We start from the raw sequence: 16,932 nt of genomic DNA, 5'->3' as shown, positions 1-16,932 counted from the left end.
AATAATTGTACCGCTTTCAGCACCTAAAATCCGAAATAATCATACCGCCAGGGAGGTTAATGTGACCTATAAACTGTACAACTCAATTGAAAAACAAACTGAAAACTTTTAGGTGGAAGTAAAAATAAAAATAAAACAAAATGATATTGCTGCATAAAAGTGTGCACACCTTACACTAATACTTTGTTGAAGCACCTTTTGATTTTTTTACAGCACTCAGTCTTTTTGGGTATGAGTCTGTCAGCAAGATGAAATTCCTCTTCATGTTCAGGTTTCTAGCAGAAGTCTGAAGGCTTTGTGACAATATTGACTGGTATTTGGAACGGTTCATAATTCCCTCTACCTTGACTAAGGCCCCTGTTCCAGATGAAGAAATACAGCCCCAAAGCATGCTGCTGCCACCACCATGCTTCACAGTGGGTATGGTGTTCTTTTGGTGATGTGCAGTGTTGTTTTTGCGCCAAACATATCTTTTGGAATTATGGCCAAAAAGTTCAACCTTGGTTTCATCAGACCAGAACACATTTTCCCACATGCTTTTGGGAGACTTCAGATGTGTTTTTGCAAAATTTAACCGGGGCTTGGATGTTTTTCTTCGTAAGAAAAGGCTTCCGTCTTGCCACTCTACCCCATAGTCCAGACATATGAAGAATACTGGAGATTGTGGTCATATGCACCACACAGCCAGTACTTGCCAGATATTCCTGCAGCTCCTTTAATGTTGCTGTAGGCCTCTTGGCAGTCTCCCTGACCAGTTTTTTTCTCGTCTTTTCATCAATTTCGGAGGGGCGTCCAGTTCTTGGTAATGTCACTGTTGTGCCATATTTTCTCCACTTGATGATGAATGTCTTCACTGTGTTCTATGGTATATCTAATGCCTTGGAAATTCTTTTGTACCCTTCTCCTGACTGATACCTTTAAGACCCCTTTCACACTGGGGCCGCCCATGCGTTAGTGGTAAAGTGCCGCTCGTTTTAGTGGCGCTTTACCGCTGTTTAAGCGGCGAGGTTTTAACCCCAAAAGAGGGGATAAAAACTTCTGTGTTGCGCACTTCCAAAGCGCTTTTCAGGCATTTCCGAAGCGCTGCCCAATCATTGCAATGGGCAGGGACGTTTTGGGAGCGCTGTATACAATGCTCCCAAACTGCCCTAAAGATGCTGCTTGCAGGACTTTTTCTTAACGTCCCGCAAGTGCACCGCCCGGGTGTGAAAGCACCCATTGCAATGAATGGGAGGCAGTTTTCAGGTGCTAGTGCTAAAACGCCTGAAAACTGCCTCAGTATGAAAGGGGTCTTAACAATGAGATCCCTCTGATGCTTTGGAAGCTCTCTGCGGACCATGGCTTTTGCTGTAGGATGCGACTAAGAAAATGTCAGGAAAGACCTACAGGAACAGCTGAACTTTATTTGGGGTTAATCAGAGGCACTTTAAATGATGGCAGGTGTGTACTGACTCCTATTTAACATGAGATTGAATGTGATTGCTTAATTCTGAACACAGCTACATCCCCAGTTATGCAACCACATTATTTGAATTTTTTTATTTTACTTATCCTTGTCTTACATCACAGAAACCTGACATTTTTATATCCATTGTAGGTGCCACTGCCGAAGCAAGGTTTGCTTTATGTACTATATAGATTACACACCAATCAGTCTGTGACATTCCAATCCATACTGCACTGCTATGAACATGGCTGTCCAAACAGGTCAGCAGACAGTTGTTTTTTCAGATTGTTAAAAGGCTCTCAGTGTCTTTATTGCTCCAGTTTTCTCTGTGTTTAATTATAATAGTGAGCAGGCTTTTAATTAACAATTCATGGAAACAGTCTGCCTAGCAGAATATTACACACTGATGAGAAGGGGAAGGGGGGCCACTGAAGCACCTCTCTCTCTGTACTCCAAAATATCCCATCTCCCCATGTCTCGTTCAATCATCTACATTTCTCCCCTGATCCCCCAAATCCCCCCCACCCCCATGTTTTTCTACTCCCCCCAGCTTCCCCATGTCCCTTCTGATGACCCCCCCAAGCTCCCTCTCATCTGATCCCCTAACTCACCCATGTCTCCTCCAAAACCCCCCTGGCTCCCCCGCATCTCCTCCAATCCCCCCAGCTCCCCCACGTCTTCTAAAACCCCCCCCCCCCCTCGGCTCCTCCATGTTTCCTCCAATCCCCCCTTGGCTCCCCACGTCTCCTCTAACCTCCCCATCCGCTCCCCCACGTCTCCTCTAACCCCCCCATCGGCTCTCCCACGTCTCCTCCAATCCCCCCCCCCCCCTCGGCTCCCCCACGTCTCCTCCAATCCCCCCCTCGGCTCCCCCACGTCACCTGCACCCCCCCCCCCCCTCGGCTCCCCCAAGTCTCCTCCAATCCCCCCCTCAGCTCCCCCACGTCTCGTCCAATTCTCCCCACGTCTTCTCCAATCCCCCCTTCGGCTCCCTCACATCTCCTCCAATTCCCCCCCCCCCCTCAGCTCCCCCACATCTCCTCCAATTCCCCCCCTCTCGGCTCCCCCACGTCTCCTCCAATCCCCCCCTCGGCTCCCCCACGTCACCTGCAACCCCCCCCTCAGCTCCCAAACGTCTCCTCCAATCCCCCTCCTCGGCTCCCCCAAGTCTCCTCCAATCCCCCCCCCTCAACTTCCCCACATCTCCTCCAATCCCCCCCCTCAGCTCCCCCACGTCTCGTCCAATCCTCCCCACGTCTCCTCCAATCCCCCCTTTCAGCTCCCCCACATCTCCTCCAATTCCCCCCCTCTCGGCTCCCCCACGTCTCGTCCAATCCCCCCCCCTTCTTCTCCAATCCCCCCTTCAGCTCCCCCACGTCTCGTCCAATCCTCCCCACGTCTTCTCCAATCCCCCCTTCGGCTCCCCCACATCTCCTCCAATTCCCCCCCTCTCGGCTCCCCCACGTCTCGTCCAATCCCCCCCACTTCTTCTCCAATCCCCCCTTCAGCTCCCCCACGTCTCCTCCAATCCTTCCTAGCTTCCCTGTGTTTCCTTCCAGCTCCTACACGTCTCCTGAGATTCCCCCAGATCCCCTGTGTGTCCTCTGCTCCCTTCAACTACTCCATGTCTCCTCCAATCTGCCAAAAGGACTGGAGTCTGTATAGCCCGATACATTCAACTGTCCCTCACCTCCAGACTGTAGATCCAAAACTATGGCTGCCACCTGCCAGGAACTGAGTGCAATACCCTGCGCTATACTTGGTAGCTTTATTAGAAAGTATGAGAGAGCCAAAGGGGGAGATGGAGAAGCTTTCCCACTCACTAGACACTCCAAGGAGCAGATGGGCAAACTGACATTTTTTTTCAATGACAAAAAGGGAACATAAGGACTCTTACCATTTTGATGGAAGTTCTGGTCTTCTCCTTCCAGGGGGCGCTGCTGATGTCCAGTGTGCATTGAATGTACGTTTCCTGGTCATAGGAGCCGAACATCAACAGCCTAAGGAAAGAATAAACTGCATGATCAGCACTATGCAGAATGCACTGAGGACATTGTACCAGCAGGTGGCAGCATCCTACATTACACACCATTATCCCCTATGATTATGAGAACTCATCTATTATTCATCTACAGTATTACACAGTTATATAGCTCTGACATATTCCATAGCGCTGTACAGAGAACACTGAGCCAGTCACATCAGTCTCTGCACCAGAGGAACTTACACTCTAATGTCCCACCACAGTCAAACACTATTGCTTATAATACATTTATATGGCTCTTACATATTCCACGGTGTTGTACAGAGAACACTGAGCCAATCACACTTCTACACTCATTTTATTAGGTACACCTTGCCAATACCGGGTTGGACCCCCTTTTGCCTTCATTCTTCGTGGCATAGATAACAAGGTGTTGGAAACATTCCTCAGAGATTTTGGTCCATAGTGACATGATAGCATCACACAGTTGCTGCAGATTTGTCGGCTGCACATCCATGGGGCAAATCTCCCGTTCCACCACATCCCAAAGGTGCTCTACTGGATGAGATCTGGTGAGTGTGGAGGCCATTGGAGTTCAGTGACCTCATTGTCATGTTGAAGAAACCAGTGGTGAGAGGATTGGAGCTTTGTGACATGGTGCATTATCCTGCTGGAAGGAGCCATCAGAAGATGTGTACACTGTAGTCATAAAGGGATGGACATGATCAGCAACAATACTCAGGTAGGTCGTGGTGTTTAAACGATGCTCAGTTGGTACTAAGGGGCCCAAAGTGTGCCGAGAAAATATCCTCCCCACACCATTGCACCACCACCAACCTGAACCATTGATACAAGGCAGGATGGATCCATGCTTTCATGTTGTTTACGAAAATTCTGACCCGACCATCTGATAGTCACAGCTGAAATCGAGACTCATCAGACCAGGCAACGTTTTTCCAATCTTCTATTGTCCATGTTTGGTGAGCCTGTGCCAATTGTAGCCTCAGTTTCCTGTTCTTATCTGACAGGAGTGGCACCCGGTGTGGTCTTCTGCTGCTGTAGCCCATCTACTTCAAGGTTCGATGTGTTGTGTGTTCAGAGATGGTATTCTGCATACCTTGGTTGTAACAAGTGGTTAGTTGAGTTACTGTTGTCTTTCTATCATTACAAACCAGTCTGCCCATTCTCCTCTGACATTAACCAGGCATTTTCCTCCACACAACTAGGGGTGCAACGGATCGAAAAACTCACGGTTCAGATCGTTCCTCGGATCAGGAGTCACGGTTCGGATCAACAAAAAAAAAAAAAAAAATCTCCCCCACTGTAATATCCACTATCTCCCCCACTGTAATAATATATTAGCAGGGCATGGCAGAGTATTGGCAGGGCATGGCAGAGTATTGGCAGGGCATGGCAGAGTATTGGCAGGGCATTGCAGAGTATTGGCAGGGCATGGCAGAGTATTGGCAGGGCATTGCAGAGTATTGGCAGGGCATTGCAGAGTATTGGCAGGGCATGGCAGAGTATTGGCAGGGCATGGCAGATTACTGGCAGGGCATGGCAGATTACTGGCAGGGCATGGCAGATTACTGGCAGGGCATGGCAGATTACTGGCAGGGCATGGCAGATTATTGGCACTGCTCCCTTCCGATCTCTCCCCTCCACTGTACAGATCTGTACACAGAAGGGAGAGAGGAACCAGTGTCATGACGCCGGTTTGTTACAAGTGATCGCTCCGTCATTTGATGGAGCGATCACGTGGTAAATGGCCGCCGGGTGTACCAACATGGCCGCCGCTTCAGAGCTAGGCCGAAGCCGCGGCCTTTCCTATGGCCGAGGCCACAGATCCGTACAGATCACAGATCGATGATGATCCGTTGCACCCCTACACACAACTGCCGCTCACTGGATATTTTCTCTTTTTCGGACCATTCTCTGTAAACCCGAGAGATGGTTGTGTGTGAAAATCCCAGTAGATCAGCAGTTCTTGAAAAACTCAGACCAGCCCGTTTGGCACCAATAACCATGTCACATTCAAAGTCACTTAAAGCGGAGTTCTGCCCACCGCTGCAAAAATTAAAAGCCAGCAGCTACACATACTGCACCTGCTGACTTTTAATAAATCGGACACTTATCTGTTCTGGAGTTCAGCGATGTCGGCACCACAGCTGATGTTTCCATCAGATGTCGGGTGCATGCCGCCTCTATTGCGAGTAAAGGAACCCGGAAGTAAAGCCTCATAGCGTCACGCTGGGAATCCTACTGTGCATGCGCGAGGCTCCACGCCTCTCTCCTACTGGCCCGGGGGCCGGGGAAGGAGGAGGGAGAAGGAGTGAGCCCAGGCGGTGTCATCAATACCCGAGGCTGAGGCTCCCGGAAGTGGAACAGGATACCTGGGAAAGACAGGTATCCAAGGGAGTACCACGAGCGGAAGTTCCACTTTTGGGTTGAACTCTGCTTTAAAGTGGACCTTCAGTCATTTCTTTCATCTTTCCATCTATTAAATCTTCTGCTCTTGTTGTTTTATCTTTGGATAGTAAAACATTTTTTTTCTGCCAGTAAATACCTTATACAGCCTACTTCATGTTTCCTGTCTGATCATTAGCCTAGGCTTATGACATCATGCACAGCTCTCTCTCTTTCTTCCCCATTCTGACGCTCAATTTGAATTTCAGCAAGTCATCTTCACCACATCTAGATGCCTAAATGCACCGAGTTACTGCCATGTGATTGGCTGATTAGCAATTTGTGTTACCAAGCAATTGAACAGACGTACCTAATAAAGTGGGCGGTGAGTGTAATGCCTAGCACAGACAAGCCGAATGTCTGGAGACATTGGCCGGATCAATAAAAACCGGCCGACATTCGGCTCGTGTGTATGTCAGCCAGTCCGACAAAAGTCGGCTTCTGTCTGACGGGCATGCTGAAAAACCAGCAGATGACTGGCTCCCAATCAGCACTCTCAGCCAATGGCTGAGATCGCTGATCGGAGTGTTCTGGTGGCGGGGGCGTCCGGACACAACAGCCTACCGGGGGAGATGGCTGTACTAACACCGGACTGTTAGTACAGCGGTTCAGACAAGAGCGTTCAGTTTTTGTTTTTTTTCATTTAACCCGCCGGGTAATTTTATTTTGCACTGTGGTGGTGGAATATGGAAGGTCGCTGGGACATATAGAATGGTGCCATACTTTGTGGTATGATGACATCAGGGAGGTGGAGATTTATTACATTGATAATATATGGTTATCTGTGCTGTACTTTGCTCTATTTAGAGATATTTTTGCAGACAAACATGACACTACACCGCACTTCTGTACACAAACCGCAGCTCCAATCTTCCCCGACGCACTTAGCGGGCAGGGCTGGGGGTCTGATATATATTAAAACAAATTGTAAAAACTCATTTAAAGATATTACAATAAAACGCTGTAAATTTCTAGAACACCACAGACTTGGGGACAAGGAAACAGAGAAAATTTACTGCAAAATCTGAGATAGTCAACATCCAATGTTAGCTCGCTTCCTTCTATGCATTGGGCAGTCACATGACCACTGAAATTTTGGGTTCCACGGGAATGTGGGATCTCCTTCTCAGAATCCTGGAATGTTGAAAGCTACTTCTGCTGAATACATATTAAGGAACAATTTGGTGTGCTGGTGATATGGGACCCGATGCCTTTATAGACCCAGGCCAACTCATGGGAACCCCTCGGATATCCACCCACATCCACACGCCAACCCTTCCGTCCCAGGTGCGGATGTGGGTGGGTATCTGGGGGGTTCTGGTGAGTTGGCCTGGGCCTAGAGAGGCGCCAATCCTTTTTGTGACTTATACTTTTTTTGCTATGACTGTTTTCAATAAATTATATTTTGGACGGTAGCTGGCGTGGTGTCTTTTTTGAACCATCTGATCCCTACAGCACTCCCAGTGATAAAACTAGGTCCCTGGTACTGTTTGCAGCTGGGGCTTCCAATATCCTTTTAGTGACACAAACCACATCCAGTAACATGTCCACCTGCAATTTCCTGAGCTCACTAACAGAAAAACACTGATCAGTCATAACATTATGATGAGCCACCTAATATTGAGTAGGTCCCCCTTTTGCTGCCAAAACGGTTCTGAACCATCGAGACATGGACACCACTAGACAAAGCATCACACCACCTCCGCCGGCTTGTCTTCTTCCTATAGTGCATCCAGGTACCATCTCTTCCCCAGGTAAACAATGCAGATTTGCTTGCAGTTAGTGTGTGTGTGTGTGTGTGTGTGTGTGTGTGTGTGTGTGTGTGTGTGTGTGTGTGTGTGTGTGTGTGTGTGTGTGTGTGTGTGTGTGTGTGTGTGTGTGTATGTATGTATGTATGTATATATATATAAGGTCAATGAGTTTCTGGACTCCTGACAGACCCTTGCATCTTTCATCCAGTGCTGCACTGACGTTTCTGGATTCTGAGTCATTGGGAAAGCAAAAGAATTGTCAAAAGATCTGCGGGAAAAGGTAGTTGAACTGTATAAAACAGGAAAGGGATATAAAAAGATATCCAAGGAATTGAGAATGCCAATCAGCAGTGTTCAAACTCTAATCAAGAAGTGGAAAATTAGGGGTTCTGTTAAAACCAAACCACGGTCAGGTAGACCAACTAAAATTTCAGCCACAACTGCCCGGAAAATTGTTCCGGATGTAAAGAAAAACCCACAAATAACTTCAGGTGAAATACAGGACTCTCTGAAAACATGTGGTGTCGCTGTTTCAAGATGCACAATAAGGAGGCACTTGAAGAAAGATGGGCTGCATGGTCGAGTCACCAGAAGAAAGCCATTACTACGCAAATGCCACAAAGTATCCCGCTTACAATACGCCAAACAGCACAAAGACAAGCCTCAAACCTTCTGGCACAAAGTCATTTGGAGTGATGAGACCAAAATTGAGCTTTTTCACCACAACCGTAAATGCTTCATTTGGAGAGGAGTCAACAAGGCCTATGATGAAAGGTACACCATTCCTACTGTGAAACATGGAGGTGAATCGCTGATGTTTTGGGGATGTGTGAGCTACAAAGGCAAAGGAAATTTGGTCAAAATTGATGGCAAGATGAATGCAGTATGTTATCAAAAAATACTGGAGAAACATTTGCATTCATCAGCCAGGAAGTTGCGCATGGGATGTACTTGGACATTCCAACATGCAATGATCCAAAACACAAGGCCAAGTTGACCTGTCATTGGCTACAGCAGAATAAAGTGAAGGTTCTGGAGTGGCCATCTCAGTCTTCTGACCTCAATATCATTGAGCCACTCTGGGGAGATCTCAAAACGTGCAGTTCATGCAAGACAGTCCAAGAATTTACAGGAACTGAATGATTTTTGCCAAGAGGAATGGACAGCTTTACCATCTGAGAAGATAAAGAGCCTCATCCACAAATAACACAAAGGACTTCAAGCTGTCATTGATGTTAAAGGGGGCAATACACGGTATTAAGAAGTGGGGTGTGTAAACTTTTGATCAGGGTCATTTGGGTAGATTCTGTTGCCATTATGATTTAAAAAGAGTAAACACAGATGATTGATAATAAATGGCTTCAGCCAAACACTAACCATGGGTGAAATAAATGTTTTTGTGTTATCATTCATATTCTCTGAAAAATTACCAAGAAATCATAAATTCTGCCAGGGTATGTAAACTTCTGAGCACAACTGTATGTTACTTATGTGCCCATTGTAGGTGCTTTTTGGCTGTGGACATGGGTCAGTATGGGCACCATGACTAGTCTGCAGCTATGCAGCCACACACACACACCAAACTGTAATACATTGTGTGTTTTGACACCTTTCTAGTGGAACCAACAAAAATCTTTTTGCAGCAATTTGGAGTTACAGAAGCTATTCTATTGGATCGGACTGCATGGGGGCAGCCTTCGCTCTCCACCTGCACCAATGAGCTTTGGCTTACCCCATCACTGGTTCACTGCTTTTCCTTCCTTGGACCACTTTCGGTCAGTCCCGACCGCTGCAGATCGGGAACATCCCACAAGAGCTGCAGTTTTGTTGTTGCTCTGACCCAGTCATCTACCCATTACAATTTGGTCCACCTCAAAGTCACTAAGATCATTTCGTTTGCCCATTTTTCCCGCTTTCAACAAGTCACCTTCGGGGAAAACATATTCACTTGCATCCTAATGTATCCCACCTAGTTTCAGCTGCCAGAGTCACTAAATAATCAATGTTATGGACTTGTCAGTGGTCATAATTTTATGGCTGCGTATGTTGGCGAAACGCTGAACCTCAGAGTGCACAGAGATTCAGGAGTCACAAAAATCTATTAGAGGCAGCTCTCAATCAACCAGAGTATTGCACGGGGTAGATTTACTAAAGGCAAATAGACTTTGCACTCTGCAAGTATAGCTGCACTCATTTTCCGCAGAGCTTAGTAAATGTGGTAAAAGCTCTGCCGTTTTGTATCATCCAATCATGTGCAAGCAAAAATGCTATTTTTTTTCTTTTATGTGTTTCTTGCAACTGAGTATTGGGTATTCTTTAAAAACTGAAGGGGCGTCGGCGGTAAAGCGCCGCTATCTTTAGCAGCGCTTTACCGTCACTTTTCGGCCGCTAGCTGGGCACTTTTAATCCCCACTAGCAGCGGAAAAAGGATTAAAAGCGCCAGCAAAAGTGGCAGCATTGGCCATTGATTTCAATGGCAGGGGCGTTTTAGAAGCGGTATATTCACCACTCCCGCAACGCCCTAAAGATGCTGCTTGCAGGGCTTTTCCCGTCCTGCAAACGCACCGCTCCAGTGTGGAAGCACTCGAGTTGTCACACTGGGGTGGCAGGGGAGGCGATTTTCAGGCACTATTTTTAGCCCTTTAGCATCAGTGAAAGTAGCCTTAGACCCCTTTTACACTAGAGGCATTTTTCAGGTGCTAAAGGACTAAAAATAGCACCTGTAAAATGTCTCCCCTGCCCCCCCAGTGTGAGAGCCCGCGGGCTTTCACACTGGAGCGGTGAGCTTGCAGGATGTTAGAAAAAGTCCTGCAGGCAGCATCTCTGGAGCGGTTTAGGAGCACTGTATACATCGCTCCTCCACTGCCCTGCCCATCAATTGGCAGCGCTGTCGTAGCACCTGTAAAGCGCTTCGGCAGCGGTGCTTTTTGGGTGCATTTAACCCTTTCTTCGGCCGCTAGCGGGGGGGGGGGGGGGGTTAAAAGCGCTAGTTAGCGGCCAAAAAGCGCCTCTAAGACTACAGTAAAGTGCTAAAACTAGAGTGTGAAGGGGGTCTTCGTAAATCCACCCCATAAAGTCCCTGGAGTAGTCTATAGAGCATTCGTATCGGATTATTAGTATTGGAGACCCACAAAGCTTCATTTAGTCCAGTAAGAATTCTATTTTTCACTGCATAGTAATCCAAATAACCGCGTTTGAGGGGGGTGAGAGCTCCCCCTTTCTTTATGGCAGATTCAAAAATTGTACTGGTGGCAAGAGATCTGGGCCACCAAACTGACAGCCACTGACATGCATATATAAGAAAAAAAAAAAAAAAGTCTAAAAAAGGTTTGGTATTGTGCAGTACAAATTTTGGGGTTTTCTGCTAGCACACAAGCCCTGACGAAGGGGGAGTTTTGAGCCCCTGAAGCACATTGACTTTTTAATTAACATTTGGGGGAAAAAAATACTACTTTTTACTTGACTGAATCGTACTATGTGGTCCTCCCAACCTTCTCATGTAAACTATCCCTGAGCTAACCCACGTGGACAATCTACGATGTCACTTCTCTACATGAAGGCTCAGCAAGTGGCCTTCATTCCATCAGTGATATTTCCATATGGCTTGAGGGATTGGCACCAAAACTTCATCTGTATCTAGCTGGATTAGAACACTTTTCTGAGAGTTTTCTAGAAGAAATTAAAACCTTCTAGTCCTCATCGTCATACTGCTTCATATTCATGCTGCCTATCTTGTAACGAAACTAAATCCAATCTGCTCATACAGCAAATGTCTTGTGCACCAAAATGACAGCCAAATAGAATAAATTAATTTTATCAAACCAATATTTCCTAAATTGTCTGCACAATGAACTTATAAATGCAATGATTGCTTCCATATACACTAGATTGTCAAAAGTATTGTGACGCCTTCCTTTACTTACACACACACACACACACACAATCTTTAATGACATCCCAGTCTTAGTCCGTGGGGTTCAATATTGAGTTGGCCCTCCCTTTACAGCTATAACAGCTTCAACTCTTCTGGGAAGGCTGTCCCCAAGGTTTAGGAGTGTGTCTATGGGAATGTATGACCATTCTTACAGAAGCGTATGTGAGGTCAGGCACTGATGTTGGACAAGAAGGCCTCTCAGTCTCCGCTCTTATTCATCCCAAAAGTGTTCTATTGTGTTGAGATCAGGACTCTGTGCACACCAGTCAATTTCCTCCACCCTAACCTCACTCATCCATGTCTTTGTGCACCAGTGCACAAAGCGAGGTCCATAGTCACGTTGGAAAAGGAAGGGGCCACCCCCAAACAGTTCCCACAAAGTTGGGAGCATGAAAATGTCCAAAATGTCTTGGTATGTTGATGCCTAAGAGTTCCCTTCACTGGAACTAAGGGGCCAAGCCCAACCCCTGAAATAACAACCCCACACCATAATCCCCCCTCCATCAAATGATTTGGACCAGTGCACAAAGCAAGATCCAAAAAGACATGGGTGAGTTTGGGGTGGAGGAACTTGATTGGCCTGCACAGAGTCCTGACCTCAACCCAAAAAAACACCTTTGGGATGAATTAATGCGGAGACTGTGAGCCAGGCCTTCTCGACAAACATCAGTTCCTGAACTCACAAATGCGCTTCTCGAAGAACAGTAAAACATTCCCATAGACACACTCCTAAACCTTGTGGAAAACCTTCCCAGAAGAGTTGAAGCTGTTATAGCTGCAAAGGGTGGGCCAACTCAATATTGAACCCTACAGACTAGGATGCTTTTAAAGTTCATGTGTGTAAAGGTAGGTGTCCCAATACTTTTGACAATATAGTGCATCTCTGAGGTCAGCCATGTGGACAATCTATGATGGCACTTTTCTACATGAAGGCATCCTCAGTAAGTGGCCTTCATTCTGGCACCGCTCCAGAGGGGCAGGGCCCTCCAACACCCCGTAGCAGCACCACTTTTCCCCCCCATTGGTAGACTCTTTCCCTTCAGGGCTTTCTGCAGCTCTAAAGGGAGTATCTCCCTGTCCAATTTTCATTGCCTAAACTCTTATCAGTAAATGGGGACACGTCCTTTAGTCCTATCTAGGACAAAACTCGTCAACATCATCTGATGCGCCACTCCCCTCTCAGCCACGTGGGATGGGCGCATGCCTCCCCCACTCGGATTGGAACACAGGACTGGGGTACATGCATCCTACTGATGGTGCTAAACTCGTATGGATACTGGGATTCAAGGCGACAGATTGCATTACACACACGAGACAAGTGAGCCATTCAAGTATAACCTCAATCACAACAGATTCTGGACTGTGAGTACATCCAACATACTGTGCGGGGCAGAGAAATATGCCGGGACCTGATTTACAGGTTCATGCCAGGTGCGGCGCGGCCTTCATTGTTCAACCATATTGCTATGCTGGAGTATTTGCTTTTCACTTCGCTGCTTTCCGTTTATCTATGTATACTGGATCAACTTCTGCTGCGGAGTTCTTATTGGGAATCTAATGGCCACTTCAACCATTCAATGTACAAGCACATGGCAAAGGTTGTTGTCATTTGGTTACTGGACCCTATGTGGGCCATTTGTCATGGTAGCCAGATCCGATATGCAGGTAGTCCGATCACGAGAGGCTAGGGGCCTGGGTGTGTGAGAACAATGCTGTTCCATTTTTATTGGCATGGGGGGGGGGGGGTGTACATTTGTTCAAATTAAATATATAAGGATGTGTTTCTGTATTTATTAAACTTTAATATATTATTATTATTATACAGAATTTATATAGCGCCGACAGTTTGCACAGTGCTTAACAAAATAAGGGCAGACATTACAGTTACATTACAATTTGGTACAAGAGGAATCAGAGGGCCTTGCTCAATAGAGCTTGCAATCTAGGAGGGAGGGTCAATTGATACAAAAGGTACTACCTGTGGGGGGTGAGCTAATGGAGAAAAGTAAAACAATGTATTAGTTAGAAGTAGGATGAGCTTCTTTAACCACTTGACAACTGGACACTTAAACCCCCTTCCTAACCAGACCAATTTTCAGCTTTTGGTGCTCTCACATTTTGAATGACAATTACTCAGTCATGCAACACTGTATCTATATGAAATTTTTGTCCTTTTTTTCACACAAATGGAGCTTTCTTTTGGTGGTATTTAATCACCGCTGGGTTCTTTATTTTTTGCGCCGTAAAAGAAAAAAGACTGAAAAATCTGTAAAAAAATACATTTTTCTTCATTTCTGTTATAATATTTTATTTCTTTCTTACATATCTTTGGTAAAATTAACCCAAATCGGTGGATATTATTTGGTCTTTGTGAAAGTTATAGAGTCCACAAGCTATGGTGCGAATATCTGAAAATTGATCACACCTGAAGTACTGACGGCCTATCTCATTTCTTGAGACCCTAACATTCCAGAAAAGTACAAATACCCCCCAAATGACCCCTTTTTGGAAAGAAGACATTCCAAGGGATTTAGAAAGATGCATGGTGAGTTTTTTGAAGTTGTCATTTTTTCCCACAATTCTTTGCAAAATCAAGGTTTTTTTTTTACTTTTTTTTTCCCACAAAATTGTCATATTAGCAGGGTATTTCTCACAGACCGAATATGCATAACACAGATTACACCCCAAAACACATTCTACTATTACTCCCGAGTACAGCGATACCACATGTGTGAGACTTTTACACAGTGTGGCCACATACAGAGGCCCAACATGCAGGGGGAGCACCTCCAGGCGTTCTGGAGCACCCAGGCCAATTCTGACATTTCTCTCCTACATGTAAAAATCATCATTTATTAGCTAGAAAATTACATAGAACCCTAAAACATTATATATGTTTTTCTAGCAAAGACCCTAGAGAATACAATGGCGGTCATTGCAACTTTTTATCTCGCACGGTATTTGCGCAGCAATTTTTTTAACGTGTTTTTTTTGGAAAAAAAACTGTTTTGTGCTTTACAAAAACCAAAACAGTAAAGTTAGCCCAATGTTTTTGCATAATGTGAAAGATGAAGTTACGCCGAGTAAATAGATACCCAACATGTCACCTTTCAAAATTGCACGCGCTTGTGGAATGGCGCCAAACTTTGCTACTCAAAAATCCCCATAGGCGACGCTTAAAAAATTTTTACTGGTTACATGTTTTGAGTTACAGAGGAGGTCTAGGGCCAAAATTATTGCTCTCGCTCTACCGATCGCAGTGATACCTCACATGTGTGGTTTGAACACCGTTTTCATATGTGGGCGGGACTTACATATGCGTTCGCTTCTGCATGTGAGCACACAGGGACAGGGGCGCTTTAAAAATTTTTTTTTTTTTTTATTGTTCATTTTACTTTATTTATTTTAGTTTGATGCTTTTTTCCAAAAAATATCCTTGTAATAGGAATATGGCATGACAGGTCCTCTTTACAGTGAGATATGGGGTCAATAAGACCCCACATCTCACCTCTAGGCTGGGAAGCCTGAAATTAAAAAAAAAAAAAAAAAAAAACAATCCTGGCTTCGATCGTAGCGGTGAGTCGGTAGAAGCGCGGGAGGGGGGGACATCCCCTCTCGCCTCCCGTAAGAACGATCAAGCAGTGGAACAGCTGCTATGATCATTCTCATGGTGTAGGGAATCGCCGGCTGAAAAAGCTGATATCTGAATGATGCCTGTAGCTGCAACCATCATTCCGATATCCCCGGAATATCCCCGGAATGAAGGACGTTGTATGACGGCCGGCGGGCGGGAAGTGGTTAAAACGCTTTTTTTTTTTTTTTAACACAAAGTTGTCCATTTATACAATATTTCTACCACATAACATGTACATACCAAAAATAACACCCCAAAATAGATTCTCATTCTCCTGCTCCTCCTGAGTACGGCGATACCACATGTGTGAGACTTCCACAGCCTGGCCACATACAGAGGGCGAGTACAGCTGAGCATGGCTCAGCATTGCAGGGTATTGCAGAGTATGGCGGGGGCATGGCAGAGTATGGCGGGGGCATGGCAGAGTATGGCGGGGGCATGGCAGAGTATGGCGGGGGCATGGCAGAGTATGGCGGGGGCATGGCAGAGTATGGCGGGGGCATGGCAGAGTATGGCGGGGGCATGGCAGAGTATGGCGGGGGCATGGCAGAGTATGGCGGGGGCATGGCAGAGTATGGCGGGGGCATGGCAGAGTATGGCGGGGGCATGGCAGAGTATGGCGGGGGCATGGCAGAGTATGGCGGGGGCATGGCAGAGTATGGCGGGGGCATGGCAGAGTATGGCGGGGGCATGGCAGAGTATGGCGGGGGCATGGCAGAGTATGGCCGGGGCATGGCAGAGTATGGCCGGGGCATGGCAGAGTATGGCCGGGGCATGGCAGAGTATGGCCGGGGCATGGCAGAGTATGGCGGGGGCATGGCAGAGTATTGCACCGCATTGCAGAGTATTGTGGGGGCATTGCAGAGTATTGCACAGCATTGCAGAGTATTGCACAGCATTGCAGAGTATTGTGGGGGCATTGCAGAGTATTGCACAGCATTGCATAGTAGTGAGGGATGGCTGAGCATGGATGGCTGGATGTCTCTGTGCAGCGATGTGGGCACTACACATACAGCCCACAGCGCTGCAGACATCCATCCATCTCCCTCCCCGCTCACTGTGTACCGATCGGTACACAGGAGGGGAGGAGAGGAACCGGCGTCATCAGATGACGCCGGTCTGTTTACATGTGATCGCGCCGTCATTTGACGGCGCGATCACATGGTAAACGGCCGCGATCAGCGGCCATTTACCGGGATCCGTGATGCGCTGGGTCCTCTGGACCCGGCGGTCACGGATGTGTTCGGGTGCGCGCCCCATAGTACGTCCTCCCAGAGTTATCCAACTGCCCTGCAGCCGTCATTCGGCTATGGGCCGGTTGGTAAGTGGTTAAAGAGATCGTCTAAAGATGGATTAGGGGAGAGTCGGACAGATTGGGGTAGAGAGTTCCAAAGGATGGGAGAAGCTCTGGAGAAATCCTGGGAGGTGAGCATGGGAGGAGGAAACAAGGGAGCTAGAGATCAGGAGGTATTGGGAGGACCAAAGAGAGCGGCTTGGTTGACATTTGAAGACCAGGTTAGTGATGTAGCTGGAGGCAGAGTTGTGGATGGCTTTGTAAATCATTGTTAGTACTTTGAATTTTATTCATTGGGCGAGTGGAAGCCAATGCAGGGAAGGTGGATGAGTCTTGCAGCAGCATTCATTATGGACTGAAGGGGGTATAGGGTATGTAAAGATAATCCAATGAGGAGGAGTGAGTTGCAGTAGTCGAGACGA

At 46.7% G+C, this 16,932-nt stretch overlaps 1 protein-coding gene across 1 annotated transcript in view; it reads right to left on the bottom strand.

Annotated features, from left to right (window-relative positions):
- The window catches only part of PDZD8 (PDZ domain containing 8), a 67,263-nt gene that overhangs the window by 28,262 nt on the left and 22,069 nt on the right, over positions 1-16,932 (bottom strand). The window contains exon 3 of the mRNA XM_073595791.1: positions 3,345-3,447. Within this exon, the coding sequence (XP_073451892.1) occupies positions 3,345-3,447 (103 nt within the window). The remainder of the gene's footprint in view (positions 1-3,344; positions 3,448-16,932) is intronic.

The sequence above is a fragment of the Aquarana catesbeiana genome, linkage group LG08, assembly GCF_042186555.1.
Source record: "Aquarana catesbeiana isolate 2022-GZ linkage group LG08, ASM4218655v1, whole genome shotgun sequence".
NCBI classification, from domain to species: domain Eukaryota; kingdom Metazoa; phylum Chordata; class Amphibia; order Anura; family Ranidae; genus Aquarana; species Aquarana catesbeiana.
This window is presented reverse-complemented; position numbering and strand designations above follow the sequence as displayed.